This window comes from Astatotilapia calliptera, chromosome 11 (genome assembly GCF_900246225.1).
Source record: "Astatotilapia calliptera chromosome 11, fAstCal1.2, whole genome shotgun sequence".
Taxonomy (NCBI): domain Eukaryota; kingdom Metazoa; phylum Chordata; class Actinopteri; order Cichliformes; family Cichlidae; genus Astatotilapia; species Astatotilapia calliptera.
This window is the reverse complement of record NC_039312.1, coordinates 2,124,061-2,141,363: the sequence shown is the minus strand read 5'-3', so window position 1 is coordinate 2,141,363 and position 17,303 is coordinate 2,124,061. Positions and strand designations below refer to the sequence as shown.

The 17,303-nt window shown below is 41.4% G+C and overlaps 2 protein-coding genes across 2 annotated transcripts; both read left to right on the top strand.

The window, feature by feature from the left end:
* The first annotated feature begins 1,118 nt into the window (after positions 1-1,118).
* On the top strand, positions 1,119-7,622 carry calhm6 (calcium homeostasis modulator family member 6). The gene is made up of 2 exons (XM_026184491.1): positions 1,119-1,692; positions 6,431-7,622. Exons 1-2 carry the CDS (start codon positions 1,147-1,149, stop codon positions 6,863-6,865), a joined length of 981 nt encoding a protein of 326 aa, XP_026040276.1. The 5' UTR covers positions 1,119-1,146; the 3' UTR covers positions 6,866-7,622.
* Positions 7,623-12,287: 4,665 nt separating this feature from the next.
* Positions 12,288-16,487, top strand: LOC113031935 (calcium homeostasis modulator protein 5-like). Its single transcript, XM_026184492.1, has 2 exons — positions 12,288-13,104; positions 14,057-16,487. The coding sequence occupies exons 1-2, from the start codon at positions 12,562-12,564 to the stop codon at positions 14,447-14,449; spliced, it is 936 nt and encodes a 311-aa protein (XP_026040277.1). The 5' UTR covers positions 12,288-12,561; the 3' UTR covers positions 14,450-16,487.
* Positions 16,488-17,303: the final 816 nt, after the last annotated feature.

Genomic DNA, 17,303 nt, shown 5'->3' with positions numbered 1-17,303 from the left:
AGTTTCATATGGTAAATGGCCTGTATTTATATAGCGCTTTTCTAGTCCCTAAGGACCCCAAAGCACTTTACATATCCAGTCATCCACCCATTCACACACCCATTCACACACACAGGTGATGGCAGCTACGTTGTAGCCACAGCCACCCTGGGGCGCACTGACAGAGGTGAGGCTGCCGGACACTGGCGCCACCAGTAGGCAACGGGTGAAGCGTCTTGCCCAAGGACACAACGACCGAGACTGTCCAAGCCGGGGCTCGAACCGGCAACCTTCCGATTACAAGGCGAACTCCCAACTCTTGAGCCACGATCGCCCCAAGTTATTGATCAATTGTCTTCTTTCAGCATAAACAAGATGCTATTCAAACCAGTGAGTCGAGATAGAACCGTCTCCTCCCTCCTGTTTCTTCCTGTGCTTCTCATTTCTCCTGTTTTCCTTTGGATTTTGTAAAACCATCACCCCTTCCTCTCTTCCTCCCATTGCTGTCAGGAAAATTGAGGTTCCTGAACTTCAAAGATTCACTCACCGGGCCTAGTTTGTTAGTCAGGTGGCCGCAGGGCTCTCTCTCTCTCAAGTTTGGATTAAAATAGCAAATTCAAAAAGAACATATATTAAGTAAATTAATCAATAAATCAGATTTTTGGAAATGTGATACATTCCCTTTGTACTTTCCTCAATAAAAAGTATAATTCAACTTGTTCTTTATTACTTTCTGCAAAGGTGGAAATGGAATTGCTGTTTAGTAGACTCTCATATGCTGACTGGGATTTCCTTTTAACCAAAAGTAACGTTTGACATTTATGTCCTGTTACAACAGTGCTGGATCTTACAGAGCCTGCTTTGTTTTCACTTTATTTGGTGAAATCTGCTCCAGTGTTTTCTAATTTCTGCTACATAATTTTGCACTTTTGCTGTAACAAAACAAATTTCCCACCTGTGAAACTAATAAAGGTCATCTTATCTTATCTTATCTTTATGCAGGTGTAAACAAGGGGCCCTATAATGCAGGAAGAGCAGTCACTGTCATCTCGTGTGCTATTTTTCAAAGAGGAAGTGGTAGAGGACTCAGCGGTGCAGCTAACGTTGAAGCTGGAAGTGAAACAGACGTTGTTTCTCAGCGGTCGCTTATTTACGCAGCAGTTGAAGATGGACAAGTTTAAGACTGTTCTGAACATTGCAGGCAAACAGACCAACCTTGGTTTTGGCCTGATAGCTCTGTTGACAGCGGGAGGAGAGCAGATATTCTCTGCAGTGGTATTTAAGTGTCCCTGCAACGAGCTGAACTTTGTCTATGGGATAGTGTTCCTGCTGGTGCCAGCTCTGGCTCTGCTGCTGCTGGGTTACATCCTCAGTAAGAAAACGTGGAAGCTGCTGACGGGTCTGTGCCGGCGTACGGACAAGCTTTTGTGCTGCAAGAAGCTGGTTGCCGCTGGTGTGGTCCTCTGTCAGATCGGCACCTTTGCGCTTGTTGCGCCTTCTACTTGGATAGCTGTAGCTTTACTCAATGGAAACTACTACGAGTGCGCCATGACAGGTACCAATGTGAGCATTTACAACAAACACGTGTGCAGAGATAGGAACTCTGAGATCCAGTGTGAGAAGGAGCTGCACCGGTTCCCGTGTGGGAAAAGCATTAGTGTACCTCAGGCTGCGAGAGAAGATGTTCTGCTTAATCTCCGAGCTGAGTCTCAGGTACGTAAAATGCTCTGCTGCTTTCACACTCATGTGAAAGAGTTCTTTAGATCTGTTTGGGTTTTTTATCTACAAACTATCAGCAAACTGAAAGTTATTTGCTCAATAGAACAGCTAGAGATGCCTACGGTGTAAATGCTTTGATTTTCATTGGCATTGTTTATCATATTTTTAATGTTATTATTTGTGTTACTTAATTCTGCAGTGGTTCCCAGTTGTGTTCAGGAGTTAGTTCATGTTCTCTCAGAGCTTTACGCTCCTGTTTATACAATCTGCTATGATCTGCTTTACCATCAAACGTCATTTGACCCAGTGTTTTGTAGGTTTTGGGTTTTTTCTAGTCATTATTTTGAAATTCGATTTGTGGTTTGGTTGGTGTTTTGTGTGTGTGTGTGTTTTGTGTGTGTGTGTGTGTGCGTGTGTGTGTGTGTGTGTTAGGGTTAGGGTAAGCGACTAGGGAAAGCATTGTGTCAATTAGGCGTCCCCACAAGGATATAAATACACACGTGTGTGTTTGTTTAGATTTCACTTCTCGTTTTCTCAGCATCATAAACAGCTCATTTTTTGTTGGACGCACCCTGGCATGTCTACATTTGGGTCTTCCACACTAACACTAAGTCTGCATGACTGTGACACTTGCTTACTTGGGTTTAATAGTCAGGGGTGTCCAACTCCAGACCTCGAGGGCCGGTGTCCTGCAGGTTTTAGATCTCACCCTGGGTCAACACACCTGAATCACATGATGAGTTTATTACCAGGCCTCTGGAGAACTTCAGGACATGTTGAGGAGGTGATTTAGCCACTTAAATCAGCTGTGATGGATCAAGGACACGTCTAAAACCTGCAGGACACCGTGCAGTAAGCTAACCCTCCCACCACACCCAGCAGAATAAGATGTCTGTTCACAGTGGACACAGATGCTTCTTTCACACTGTCTGTCTTCTCTGTCCAAAATGTGAACATTGGCATCCTCAAAAGAGTGACCTTTGACCTTTAGTCAAATTCTGCTTATATTTCAACTGTAACACACAGAATTTCAAATGCTTCAGTTATTTAGTGGTATTAACCAGTCACAGGAGGGAAAACAGGAATGTATTAAAGCAATCAGTTAGATATTGAATAGACTAGAATGCCTTTAATGTCACTATACAGTTGTACAATGAGAATAATAATGGCAAAATAACTACAGCAAAACTAATGTGCTAACTCGACGTTTTATACAAAAAACAACAAAAGCACTGCTATCCCAGCTTGTGAAACGAGTTCTACTGTGATAGTGGAAAGCAGCTATCTCTCAGGTGAATTAAACCTGCTAACAGTTGTTAGCTGAGGACTGGCTAACATCTGCTAAATCAGACCTTCCCAAAGTGTGGGGCCCGCCCCCTGGGGGGGGGTGCAGAGCCATGGCAGGGGGGGCGCGGTATGAAAAGGGAGGGAAAAAAGCAATACGCTGCGCCTACAGAAACGCAAAGCAGGAGATGAAGCATCGCTGAATATGTTTCCAAACCAACTTCATTCTAAGCCAAAGACTAGAAAACCTGGTGAAGCAAATCTTCCCTTTGGCTTCACCTGCACAGGTGCTGAGGTAGGTCTCCCTGCAGGACTGGTTTCCCTGCGTCAGGAGCAGCGCTGGGCTCTTCAAATCACGGACAAACAGGATCCCACATTCTTGATCTTTAGTTCACAAGCACTTGTTGTAATGACTAACTGCTCCTGACATGTTGGAGATGTTTGCTCTTTATACAGTAAAGTTACAGCAGGATACAAATAATATCAGGCTGATCCTGACACGATTTGTTCCCTCGGTTCAAATCACAGACAAACAGGATCCAACAGCTGTTTATGTTTTTAAACCCATTTTGCACAGAGAGGATTTTTTTTGATTTGATAGCAATGTTGAACATTATTACACAAAAAAAACAACTACACGTAAAATAATCCCACCGTGACGCCTCTGCCTTTGTAAACAGAGGGACAGTAACTGCGTGTAAACCTGCAGACAGTCAGATTAACAGTATTTTGTCTCTATCTGCCATTCTGCAGTTCATCCCATGTAAACAATAACGTGGCCACAGCGTGACGTGGAAAAAGGCACATACCTCTGACGTTGCGTGACGAACTCAGTTCTCGGTGATTCGAAACACTGTTTACATGGATGAAACAGCTGTGTTTTCAAAAATACCCGTGTAGATGTGGACGTAAAAGAGTTAGTAGTTTATTTCATTGCTACCTGTAATTTATTGCAGATTACTTTTATTTGCTTAATTATTTACTAAATGTTTGTGGTGTGAAATAAACCACAATGGCGCAAAATATGGGGGTGTGTGGTTAGAGGATGTGTGCGTGGGGGGGGGGGGGGGCAACATTTTTCTTGTAAAACAAGGGGGGCCCAGCAAAAAAGTTTGGGAACCACTGTGCTAAATGAAGCTCTTAACACTGGCCACACAGAGGCTAACAGTAGAACACAGACAGATTTCGACACATAGTCAGTGTTTCTCTGTGTGAGCACTCTGAGACAGCAACATGTACCTGCACTATACTGAACACAAAACAACACAGCGCAGGGTTGAACTAGCTTTGTTAACTAGAAAAGTTTAATGACTAGATTTACTCATCACTCCTAATGTCACAGTTTGCAGAGTGTGAGGAGTGGACCCAGGTGCAGACATTATCAAACTCAACTGATAATGAGCCGTTTATTAAAGCAGACAGAACAGTACAAAATAAGGGCGAAAACAATGCAAGCTAAGCAATAACCTAAACAGGAGGCTAACGAGAGAAGTGGGACCACACGGCAGAACAGCTGACACACAAGAACATAACGACGTCACAGTGGAAGAGTAAAACTAAACACAACGAACACAGGAACACAAGACCTCTTCAAAATAAAACAGGAAACATAAGACACCGACATGAAACACATGAAGGGCAAGGGAGACTTAACAGGGGTGGAAGACACAAGGGAATCTAATAACAAACTATAACAACCTAGGCATGATAAAAATGAACTTAGAAAACCCGAAGGGCTTAAACATAACCCATAAACTAAAACTCAAAATGCTGGGTCAAAAGACCCAAGATCGTGACACCTACAGAACTAAATACACCCAGGTCAATATTTAAACACTTCCATGACTTACTCTTGATATTAAGGGTGCAGAAAAGCAGTTCTGCAACTGGTAGCTCTGAGGATTTGTTAGCTTAACAACCTTCTGCTCCCAAACTGTTCCCACTTGCTTTGATTTGAACTTTTCCCGGGTTGTGGAGCGTAGGGTGACCATATTTTGATTTCCAATGAAGAGGACACTTGGCCCAGTCATGAAGAACTTTTACAAGTCAAAAAGGGCAAAAAATAACTTAAAAACCTCTGGAATTAAATAATGGTACAGAAATAAGGCCTCATATAAGAAAACTTAGCAGTACCAGGACAGTACGAGGGAAATAACTTTTGCAGTCGTCTGAAAAGCTGCAGTTGCACTTTGGCATCTTTTTAAAATCACCAGGCTGCTGCGCACTGTCTGTCTGTGAGCGCAGAACAACTCACAAAGCTGCAGCTCGGGCGTGACGTCACACATGTGGGTCCTCTGTAGGAAACCCGGACATTTTCATCAATCTCGAACATCCTCCCAGACATCCCGGACAGAACGTGAAAAGAGGACATGTCCGGGGAAAAGAGGACGGTTGGTCACCCTAGTGGAGCATGTGCAGTAGTTAGCAAGGAAGGAGTTGCAGTTTTGAAGTAAATACTTCCGATGCTTGTGCTGTTGTCAGTCAGCAAGCTGTCGAGAAGAGTGAAGTACAAAGAGCCGAACGGAAACTGAATGAGTGCACTGCAGCCACTGTCTATGGTTTTCATGCTGTATTATTATTTATTTAATCTTTGAATTGTTTTCACAGTTCTCCCATTCTGGGTGAACTCTGCTGTCATCATGTGCTTCCAGCAACATGCAGCTAGGTGATGTAGGGCTGCACAAAAGTGCACCTGGGGTGGGTGAAAATCATCCGTGACCCCCAACCTTCCACCCAAATGGATAGATGGAGGATAACAGTTTGATGATGTTTTCATGGATAAGTCTGGATGGTAATTTGTCTGTATAACAAAGTTTGGATGATCATGGGATGGCTGTAGCCACTTCTTCCACTTAACAGATTGTTTTTGTTCCGATCCCTGGCTGCTCCAATCTGCGTGCCAAATATTCTCGGGCAAGATACTAAACCAAGCGGCTCTCTGATGCTTCCATTAAAGTAAGACAGTACAACAGTAGGTACGTAGGTTGTATATGTTGTGTTCAGCTAGAGGAGAAATGTGCTACAGTAGAACCAGTCAATTCACCATTTCAGCAGGTTGAGACTTTTATTACACGATTAGTCTGGAAGATCATGGTTAAGTTGATACATTCATGGGATAATTAGTCTGATCATCATTTTACTGGATCACATGGTTTGCATGATGAGTTTAGTGGATCATGTTGAGTTCATGAGTGTGTTTTTGTGCTTATCAGTGAATTAAAAGTGTAACAGTATAAACACAATACACATAGAAATGTGATACTGATATTTAATGACAAAATGTACCAGTGTTCTGTTTTCATTTGTAGCCGTTGACCTAAAGAACTTCAGAAACGTTGTTCCCTTGTTATTTTTTTTGACTTTCATTTCCTGGTGTGTGACTAAACGGTTAAACTGCTTTTATTACCTCTATTACCTGTTTACTATTTACTATAAATACTGTCCATAGATTCTCGGTTGGATGCTCATCACTCTCATCATGTTGACAAACCTGGTGCTCACCTGTGTGGCTCGGTGCTCCTCCCCTATTAGCTACCTGCAGCTGCAGTTCTGGAAGGCGTATGTGCATGAGGAGAGCAATCTACTTGATTCCTATACGGCTAAGCACGCCAAAGCGTTTGCTGAGAGAAACCTAAAGACCTTCTTTGAAAAGACACCACCTGAAAATGTCATCACACCATCCAACCGAGACTGGGAGAAGATCTCCTCTCTCTACAAGTTCACCTCCAAAGATACCTACTACAGCACTTTGCACCGATATGTGGAGAACTGCCAGGAGACTGACAACGGGACGATGAGGATGAGTTCAGTCAAGTCAAACGAGTCTGTAGAAGATAACCCAGCTGTTCTTAGTTTTGTAGATGATGGGAGAATGCCACTGTGAGTCACAGACTACCCACATTAAACTGTAAAAGGTGTGAAGTAGAGAAGCTCTAGAAATGCTCTTAACTTCGTAATTTTGAAGAATAAATGAAATATGCATGAAATAATCATTTGTATGCTTAATATTGTAGTTGCATAAAGTGGGACAGTGAAGGATAGTGTGCAGCAACTTTTTATTATTTTGTATTTCCTTTGTCATGTCAGTCTTTAGTTTTTAATTCCATGTTCTGTTTGCAGACTCAGGAGAATCTGTCTGATCCTCCCGAGTCTTTCATCCTGTGTGAAGTTTGTGTGTCTGCATTTACCCCACTGCGTTCCCACAGTACCTCCTATATTCTGTTAATAACCTCTTTGCTTTGACCGTCCTGCAGAAGTTTAAAGAAGAGAAAAAGCAGATGAACTCTACTCTAACACTTTGTATCACTGTAAACATAAAAGGACGGCTGCAAGAAATTTATGTCCTAACTTAGGTAGTAACCAGAAACGTGTTTTTTCCCTAGGCTGCAATCTTCCATGCCGTTCGAGTTGTTGTGGTATGCATCGAGCAGATGTGTAGTTAAATTTCTCAGGAAGTGTACATCAGGTTATGTAGAAGGTTGCAACGCAGAGCTAAATGGGGTTCTGGTGCATAGTTACCCATATGGAAAAGAAATAGAAAAAACTTATAAAAGACTTGCATCAGATGTGGCCTACTTCAAATAGTGAATCATAGAAGGCTTATGTGATCTACTCATGAAAGTGGCCACTTTCATTTATTGTTTTAGTATCCAAAACATACAAGTTTCATTTATATAATTTTTCAAGTTTTCACTCTTGTATGCTTTTCATACAAGATTCACACACGACACATACAAACTTTAGAAGATTTATAGATCTTTTCCATGTGGGTATTCAAGTACAACATGCAGTGAAATGTGACGTTATGATGTAGATCTGATGCAGGAGTTGAATCAATGTGTTACGCTTGTCTCTCCTTAACAACGTGACATCAGATCTCCGTCACATTAAAACTACAACTGCACTGTGGCCATGAAAGATGAATGTTTCATGGCCACAGTGTGTTCTGGCACCGTTGTTTTATAGAAGTCGTATGAACGAGAACAGGCAAAGGTTTCCTTTGCACTGATTATTTTGTTAAGAAATGTGGGATTAAAAGTTTACCTCTGATTACAACGGCGAGAGTAAAAGGTCTTAACCTCCAGCCTCTTAAGGTTACAGTGACACAACGTGTTTGAACACAGTTTCTCTATATGTGCTTTTACTAATAGTAAATCAGCTTTATTCTTAATCAAAGATATAATCAAAGTAAGTCTAATTAATATGATGGATGAGAAATGCAGTTTGAGTAATTAATATCTGACCTTTTCCTGTGATGGGTTTGTGTTGTATGTGCTTCTGTGGTGGGGTTCGTTGTACCAGTGAGAATCTGAGGGCTGTAGTGCTTGGTCAGAACAATAAACAAATATTCAGAGACAGTATTTTAATATATGATTTAATAAAAGAAATTAAGCTGAGTATATTATGACTGAAAAAAGAAGTTTTGAAGACAAAAAGTGAGTGAAAATGTAACTGAAGTAAAACAGTATTAACTGAGTGAAACATGAAGAATTCATTTGTGACTGAATGTTCATATGTGATGGAATTAACAATAAAAGATGTTAAGTACAACACAGAAGAGAAGGAAATGTAACAAAATGATTTTAAAGCTTGAACTTTGTTGTAAATCCCACATGTGAAACAGTCAGAGAACCGAGGATGGTTGATGGACATCAGCTGAGTCACTGAGAATTTTCCTCTGTGAAGAAAACTCATTGAACTTTGTATTTTGTAAATATTGGAGTCCTGGACACACAACTCACACGTCCTTGTGTTGTCACTGTTTGTCTCACCGTAAACTGTCTCGGTACCATCCCAAGTCCTGCAAATGCACGTGAACCAGCTAACTGAAACTGTGATTTATTTCCTGTTGCTGTCAAAGCACAAAGGGTAGTGGCTTAATTTGCAGAAGTTCATGTTTTTACAGGCACTGAAGGACCAAGTGTTTGTTAGTTTGCTACTGAGTGACTGAGCACTCAGGCTCAACGTGTTTATGAAGTCACACAGCATTGATTAGCGGCTGCTAGTCATCAGAAGGATCGTGACCCGTGGGTTTCATAATGCACCTTTGTAGACTGACCTCTGATCCAGTATATATGGAGCTCAGTTATTTATTAGGCACTGAGAGTGTCAGGATGAAGGGGCTGTCTATCCGGTTGTTCAGTGATGACGTGACGAATCCTACTTCCGGGTCTAAAGTAGTCTGCGTTTAATATGGCTTTTCTGTTGTTAACATGTTTAATGTTATGTATTTTCTTCTATTTGATCTCAAAAAGCTCCTAAAACAGTCAGTGATCACCGTTGACCTCCCTTTATTACCGCTAATCATTTATTTAAGCTCAGTTTTTAAAACCTTACGATGTAGCTACAGCCCAGCCCATGCAGCAGTATATGAATGACTAACCTCGTATTGTTCTCCTGGCTGAAGTTTGGTCCTTTTACAGCATCCTGCCATGCGATTACATTTGTTCCTGACCACCGAGAACACTCACGTTAACTTTTATCGAGTGGAAAAAAAGTTAGCTTGTTTATATTATGCTAACATAGCTGTGTCGCTAGCGGTCACGTAGCACATCATTATATACCAGCTAGCCCAACTTCAGTAACCCTACAAACGTTACTGCTGTTTAGTTTTCTGTCTTCATTTATGCTGGAAGTGATAACAGAGCTGTACGTTTGAATTTGTTTCCAAAGCCCCGCAGTCAGGACATGCTATATTGTATTTAGATAGAAGCTAGCGAGCTAACTCCCTGCTAACTTCTAACTCCGTTAAATGTCATAAATTCCGTTTTCATGGATGGCTGGATGTTAAACTCAATTGTTACACCTGGTAGAGCAGAACGCTGATCATTTTATTAAAGATGAAAGACTTTAGACAGTTTTTCAACTCTCAGTAATGCCACAGTGATCGTTTGATATATGGACCTGCAGCGGAGTTTAGGCCCAGACACGGCTAGTGACGTCAGACTGAACGACCGGATACCATGTACCAATTAGAAGATACTCCCTCTACTCTGATTCACACAGATCAGTTTACATTTATTGACACATTGTTTGAAAGAAGATGAATTCAGCAGCAACTGAAAGAGAAATCTTTTAGATGGATGTTCTGACACCCCCACTATACTCACAAACATCCTGTGCAACCTTCTCTGAATAAAGTTGAAAATAAGCATGAAACTGAATCGGAAAAGATAAGAATACAGATGAATACAAGTTCAATAGTTCAATTGGGAACATTTTAAAGTTTGAATAGTTCCTGCAGCTGAAAGTATGTGGAAGTACTCAGAGTTGGAGGTCGATTAGGTCGCATGTGGCTTTAAACATTCTTTCTATCCAAATACACAAAAGATTGCTTTAAAAAGTTTAATGTTTTAGGAAACTTATAAATAAGAAGCTGAATGATGGTTTTTCTGGAGTTTCCTATATTACCAGATATATTTGCTCGTCTTCTTTCTTTGCATATGAATCCATGGCTTTAATATGATGCCGTCCTACTCTCTGCAGCTATAACAGCTTCAACTCTTCTGGGAAGGCTTCCCACAAGGTGTAGGAGTGTGTCTATGGGAATTTTTCACCGTCTTCCTGAACTGCATTTGTGAGGTCAAATACTGATGTTGGATGAGACTGTGTGGCTCGCAGTCTCTATTCTGTCTCATCCCAAAGGTATTTCAAAATGTTGAGGCCAGAACACTGTGCACACCAGTCAACGTCTTCCACACCAAGCTCACTCATTCATGTCTTTAACAGGCAACAGGAGGGGGATATTCCCAGACTTTCCCAATTTTGTGGGAACTTTGTGTGATATTGTCCAAAGTTTCTTGGTATGTTGAACCGTTAGGAGTTCCTTTCATTGCAACTAAGGGCCTGCACTCAAATCCTGAAAAAGACCCCACGTCATACTTCACCCTGCACCAAACTTTACACTGGTGGCACAATGAAGTCAGACAAGTACTCCCAGCAGCTCCCAGACACGATTGGATTAGTCTGATTTGTCACTCTACAAAACTTCCACTGCTCTACAGTCAAGTGCTTTACACCGCTGCGTCCTGCGCATCGCATTATCGGTGATGTGATGCAGCTCGGCCATGGAAACTTCTTCCATCAAGCAATCATCAAGCCACATGAGGTTTGGAGGTCTGTAGGGACTGACTCTGCACACTATGGGTGTCACCATCCACTGAACCCCACTGTGTGATGATACGTGGCCTACCTTTGTGGCCCACATGCCTGTGTGCTTGATTTTATACATCTGTGTATAAAAGGGATTAGAACACCTGAATTCAATGATTTGGATGGGTGAGTAATATAATGTATGTAATGTATGCTTTTACTCACACTGGGTGCTGCCTGCAATCTCAAAGTAGGTGGATCTGAACATTTTCTATTATTTCAGTAGCCCCCAAAAATGAATGAAAACCTAAATATTTTAAAACCTACAGTCAGGGAAATAATTATTATAAATAACTAGTAAAGAAAGGACCAGTCTATAACTTGAGTGGTAGGTTTATTTGAACAGTGAAAGACGGAACAATGAGCAAAAAAAATCCAGAGTTATGAATTAATTTGCATTTTCATGAATTATACCTTTATAAACAAGCTTCACAGAGTAAAATAGAACCGAATGAGAGGGCACTTCATAGCTTGACTAAAACAGATCAGTGATGTAAATGAAACCTAATGAGAAACCTGCACTGGGCTAATGTTTGTATGCAGAATGCCTACAGGCTAGCAAGGGTCACACCACTCTGACACCACATTTCCTGTCTGCACAGACAGATCACACCTTGGTTTACTTGATGGGTTTCATGTTTAATTCACATCACTGACAAAGATGTAGACATACGAACATCAGTCCAGGGCAGGTTTTTCATCTGACACTTAGTTAACACTCATTTTCGAAACACAAATGTGAGCTGTAGGAACTGTTGATGTGTTTTACACATGAACAGATTTGTCAGAGTGCAGCATTAATGCACTGCAAGCTTCAGTCCTGTGGGACAGGAACAGACACACCACATGGATGTTTGCACTTCCCCGCACGCTAAGCGCTGACTGTCTCTCTGCTACAGACGCCGCTGGTGTGCGCTCTAATAATCTGCTCTTGTGTTGCTGTTGTGTACTGTGTGTCTTCCCACTTTGCATGTTCTGTCATGTTTTTGCTCCTCAGATAGTTTCAGGTTACAGTCTGGATTGCATAATAGTTAAAAGACAACCAGAGTAACTGAACTAACAGGATTTTTCTCCATGACTGACTCACCTATGCTGGTGCTGGGGTGGGGGGAGGGGGGGAGTAAAGAGGGATGGTAAAAGAGAAGAAAGCAGAGTTGAACTTTTTCACCTTTCTTTTTAGTATCGACTCTTCTCTGGAGATGGAATAGATATGGTAATAAAAGGGGAAGTGGTTGGGAGGAAGTGCAGCCTCACTGAAGGAGGGGCCTGCAGAGAAGACAGAATGCCAAAGGGAGGGGCACATCCAGGCTTGGCAGATGAGTTTGGTCTGGCTGTGGAAAACAGCACAAAGGAAGTGACTCCACACTGACACTTGGCTCTTTCACTTTTAGCTCTCTGCTGTTCCACTCGGATTTATTAGCCGACATCATGGATAACTTCCAGAGTATCTTGCGTTTCCTCGTGAATCAGAAAACCACAATTGGCTACAGTTTCATGGCTCTGCTGACTATAGGCGGGGAACGAATTTTCTCCATGGTCTCCTTTCAGTGTCCCTGCAACCACGACCAGAACTTTGCTTATGGCGTGACATTTCTGCTGGGACCAGCTGCAGTGCTGCTGATCTTTGGTATTTTCTCCAGTACCCGCTTTTGGAAGCTCTACACTGGGTGCTGCCTCAATCCCATGAAGCTTTGCCCCCGTGGAAACTGTTTCGGCTGTCTTAGGGTGTTCCTGAGTATTTTCACCGGGGCCTGTGTGGCTCCTATAATGTGGCTCTGTGTGGCTCTGCTCAATGGAACCTTTTATGAGTGTGCTGTTAGTGGTCTTGATGATAGTCTGGTGGTCGATCTCTTCTGCAAAAACAAGACATTGAAGTGTCGTGAGGAGCTGGCCCGGGTGCCCTGCGACCGCTCTAAACTGTCTAGCGAGGAGCGCATGGAGCTGCTGCTGATGTTCAGGGCTCAGTCTCAGGTAAGATTTCATAGTGATGTCGGGAGGGCGACTGGGATCCAACATTACAGACTTTCACACAAATTTGAAGTATGGGGTTCGATTGATCAGTATTTTGCTGTTTGTCTGTTATGGTTGTTGTGAGTGTAGTGGGGTTTCTAGTTTAAACAGCAGGCCATCACTGAAAAGGCACAAAGACTGATCATTTGTGTTAGACCATTATGTTAACAATGAAAAACTATCCTCTAACTCAGGGCTGGGCCACTCCAGGCCTCGAGGGCCGGTGTAGGTTTTAGACCTAACCCTGGGTCAGCACACCTGAATCACACGATGGGTTCATTAGCAGGCCTCTGAAGAACTTCAGGACATGTCGAGGAGGTCATTTAGCCATTTAAAGCAGCTGACACATCTAAAACCTGCAGGACACCGGCCCCCGAGGCCTGGAGTTGCCTACGCCTGCTCTAACTAAAGACTTACTGACTGATTTGTTCATTTATTTAATTTTGCTTCACTTAAAATAGTGTCTAGCTGCCAGACAACTTTTAGTAATTGAATATTGGTCCTTTATGGAAGTGCAGCCCTGAATTGCTGTTGCTGTGGTTCTTCATGTTGCATGTCTAAATAATGAAATCAAACTAATACATTTTACTTCCAGCTTCTTCATGTTTGCGTGCTCTGACTGCCAAACGCTTCAGGCTGTTCTCTTTACGTTCAAAGGAAGTATGAAGAACATAACTATTTAAATACTGCATCACTGCCAAAAACAAACAAAAAACTGGGGCCTTCTTAGAAATCTAAGAGACTGAATTACTCTAGTAATTGAGGTTTGTGCTTCCAGGTATCTCAGTGTGATGTATTCAGGTGTTACACAGTCTGAAGGTGTCAGTTATCCCCCAACTCTCCTTTCCACCTTCTGAATTCTCTGCCGTCCCTAAAGACAGTCTGAAACTGACAGCATCATTTGTTTCTGCAGATTCTGGGCTGGTGCATTATCATTATTGGCGCTTTTGTAGGCCTTCTGGGTACCTGCTACAAAAACTGTCGCTCCCAAGTCAGCTACCTGCAGCTTAAATTTTGGAAAAGCTACATAGACAAAGAAAAGGAGCGGTTTGATGCCCTTGCTATAGAGTATGCCACCAAACTGGCTGAGAGAAACCTGGAGAGTTTCTTTGAGAACAAGGCACCCGATCCATTCCCGTTTCCCAACCACAAAGCCTGGGAGGAGATCTCTGCATACTACACGTTTTCCAGGAGCGAGCAGTATTACAGCACCCTGCAGAGGTATGTGGAGAAAGCGGAAAACAGGAACCTTCCACCAGAGAAGAGACCCGTCATGGATGTAGAGCACGAAACAGAGATGAACTAAACAGCATTTTATCTGGAAAACAGTTATTCCGATGTTCAGGGAAGTGATAAATAATGAATACACTGCATTGTGATTGTTCCTACTCAGCACTGATTTTATTGACAGTGCAAGTCTGACTCAGGAAAAAGCCTCCACAGCTGTCTCTTTATAACAACGCTGCCCCCAGTGGTTTAACCAAAGAATGAGCACATGAAGAGCATAACCACTTTGAAACCAAATACACCCACTGATGCTGCCTACCTCTTTTAGACTTCATGCTTTTGAGACCTTTCATAAATGACACTGCTGGGTAAAATGTCTCACTTTACATTTTCAGAGTAACTTGATTTAAACACAAAAAACAGCCGTGTGCCATTTGAACACTGACAATAACAGCTGTAAATATAGTGTATTGTTATAACAGAGGGTAATCTGTAAGTGAGAGGAAAAGAAGAGGGCCACAGGAGGTTTTTGGATGCGGTAAAGGATTCCTGCTATAGAAGAGGGTGCAGGCTGTAGGCAGACCAACCCTAACAAGAGCTGCTGAATGAAGTATTGCACTAAACTGCAACAACAGCCCTCTGAAGACACTTGCACTGCAAAGATCCTAGTCTGAGGTGTCCCCAGCTTCAGAGTTGCTCTCCCAGACCACAGCAGTGCTCTGTGCTCCACAGAAGCTCTCCATCATGGATCTCAGAAATAGATCCTGCTCATGCCTTCTTGTGTGCAGCCTCTGTTGGTCTCATAGCTCAGCTTGTTGTCAGTTGTTCTCTGGCACCACGTCCATGACAGACGTGGACCTTTCACCGTCATCCACGAGCGCTCTGTACGCCTCCTCCGTCACCTCAGTGACACACGTTTTGTTTTATTCAGTTTATGTTGATCATGTAAAAAATAACCAAACAAATTTCCCACGTGTTGGACCAATTAAGGTTTACCTTATCTTATCAATATACTTGTATGAAAAACAAGAAAAAAATCAAATAAAACTATACACTACAAAAGAAAAAACTGTACAAAATGAAGCAAACTAACATATCGCACCTTTCCTGATTGAGTTTACAAATCCAAACAAGAGTGGGAATAAGTGCATGCTTCTCTAACACCACCTCTTCTCCTTAAGTCATCTCTAATTATTTATGCAGCTTCTTGTTGTTATAAACTTAAATAATAATAACAAACATACTCCAAATTGCATAGAATATAGTTCGTACATTAGCTTGTTCCTACAAGTCATTCACAAAACAGATGTTAATGAAAAATTCTGAATATGCACAGAAACTAAATAAACGAGACATTTACTGAAATTCAGCATCTTTATGTCACGTGAAGACTTTTTTAAACTGCTTCAGCTGTTGCACAGTTTCACTCCATGCACTGAAACACAAACATTTTTCCAACATTTAGCATGCAGATACATAACTTCCTACTTTCAGGGAAAAAAAATACTTTGAGTATTTCCTGATTTATTATTTTTCAGTCTGAATTACATTTGTGCTCTCTGCAATTTCACTAGATCTGCATATTTCACAACTTCAGGCTGTAAAAAGAGTAAATTTGAGGGAATCTGTATAACCTGCATTGTAATGATTATAAATTTTGTCTTTCACAAAATTGTCCTTTACAGATTGATCACGCTTGTCTTTTTAGCATTAGCGCTTCTGAAGAGCATTCTGTACCTTTGCTCAGGTGTGCAAAGAGTCCTGGCCTCTGTTACTCTGTTACATTCTCAAAAAGAAATAAAGTACTAGACTTGAAACCACCACGAGCCTGGAAGATCATACACACAACTGAAGAGTCAACACGTTCTCATCCCAAGGCGCAACATGCCAACAAGAAGAATTGTTTTTGTGAACACTATGCTCAGTGTTTTAAAATGTTTGACACGTGTGATGTGATGTTACACATATATATGAGAGATTTTCATAAAACTTTTTATTAGTATGTTATGCTTTGAAAATCTGTTTTTCTTACAGTGTGTAATTTTTCTAAATAAAAACTTTGTTCATTGTGTTTATGCCTGATCATGTAATGTTAATAAATAAAATATTTAATCTGGTATTTGTGTATTTTGTGGATAATGATTAAAAATTAGTCCCATGACACTGATGAGCACAGAGGCTAGCAGCCCTGACCCGAGTCTGCATGTATCACGGGGAAGCAGCAGTGGACTCCTCTGTCACAGGGGCATTTATTCTGTGTTACTGATCCAATGAAACAGGAAGAGCTCGTGTTACAGCACATTCCTGCCATCCTGTGATCTCTTTTGGCATATTCTCCTAATATCTCAGAGTTATTTCATAGCTAACAAAGTTTATTTTAGATCATGTTTTTAAATCAGGTTGTGATCTTAGAAACAGCTTCATAGCACGGATTTTAGAGTCATGTGCACATATATCTAATTAGTTCCCAGAACTCAAAGACTAAGTAGAGCGTACTTAAGATGACTGTTAGGACAACTTATTCATTGCACGTATGCCATCCTAAGAATAACTGGATGTTTCCGACTGTGCAGTACTGATGATTTACCCGCTGACAAACGTTAACGTTCTACTAAATTAAAAAGCAATTTGTTTTTTTGTTTTTGTTTTTTAAACCACATTTCGTTTTGTCATCCTTGACATTTCTAGTACAACACTTATATTAATATAACACTGAATGCAAATGTGAACCTTTAAGAATAATTAACAACACTTCTTGTAGTGGAGTTAAAATCAGCCCAACTCTTATTTTCAAATGTAATAAAGTATAACAGCCAACATACTGGACACTGTTCTGCTGAACCATTAACATCATCAGTCTCAGATTTAATTATTCTGAAACAAAGTTTAGGCCCACCACAACTTTGTTTTGTAGTTACATTACTGATATAATC

Bases quoted from the DNA above. Each gene is read 5' to 3' on its own strand.
- LOC113031935 (XM_026184492.1), top strand. From the start codon at position 12,562: ATGGATAACTTCCAGAGTATCTTGCGTTTCCTCGTGAATCAGAAAACC. The intron at 13,105-14,056 runs GTAAGATTTCAT...TTGTTTCTGCAG, and splicing joins TGTTCAGGGCTCAGTCTCAG to ATTCTGGGCTGGTGCATTAT.
- calhm6 (XM_026184491.1), top strand. From the start codon at position 1,147: ATGGACAAGTTTAAGACTGTTCTGAACATTGCAGGCAAACAGACCAAC. The intron at 1,693-6,430 runs GTACGTAAAATG...TACTGTCCATAG, and splicing joins ATCTCCGAGCTGAGTCTCAG to ATTCTCGGTTGGATGCTCAT.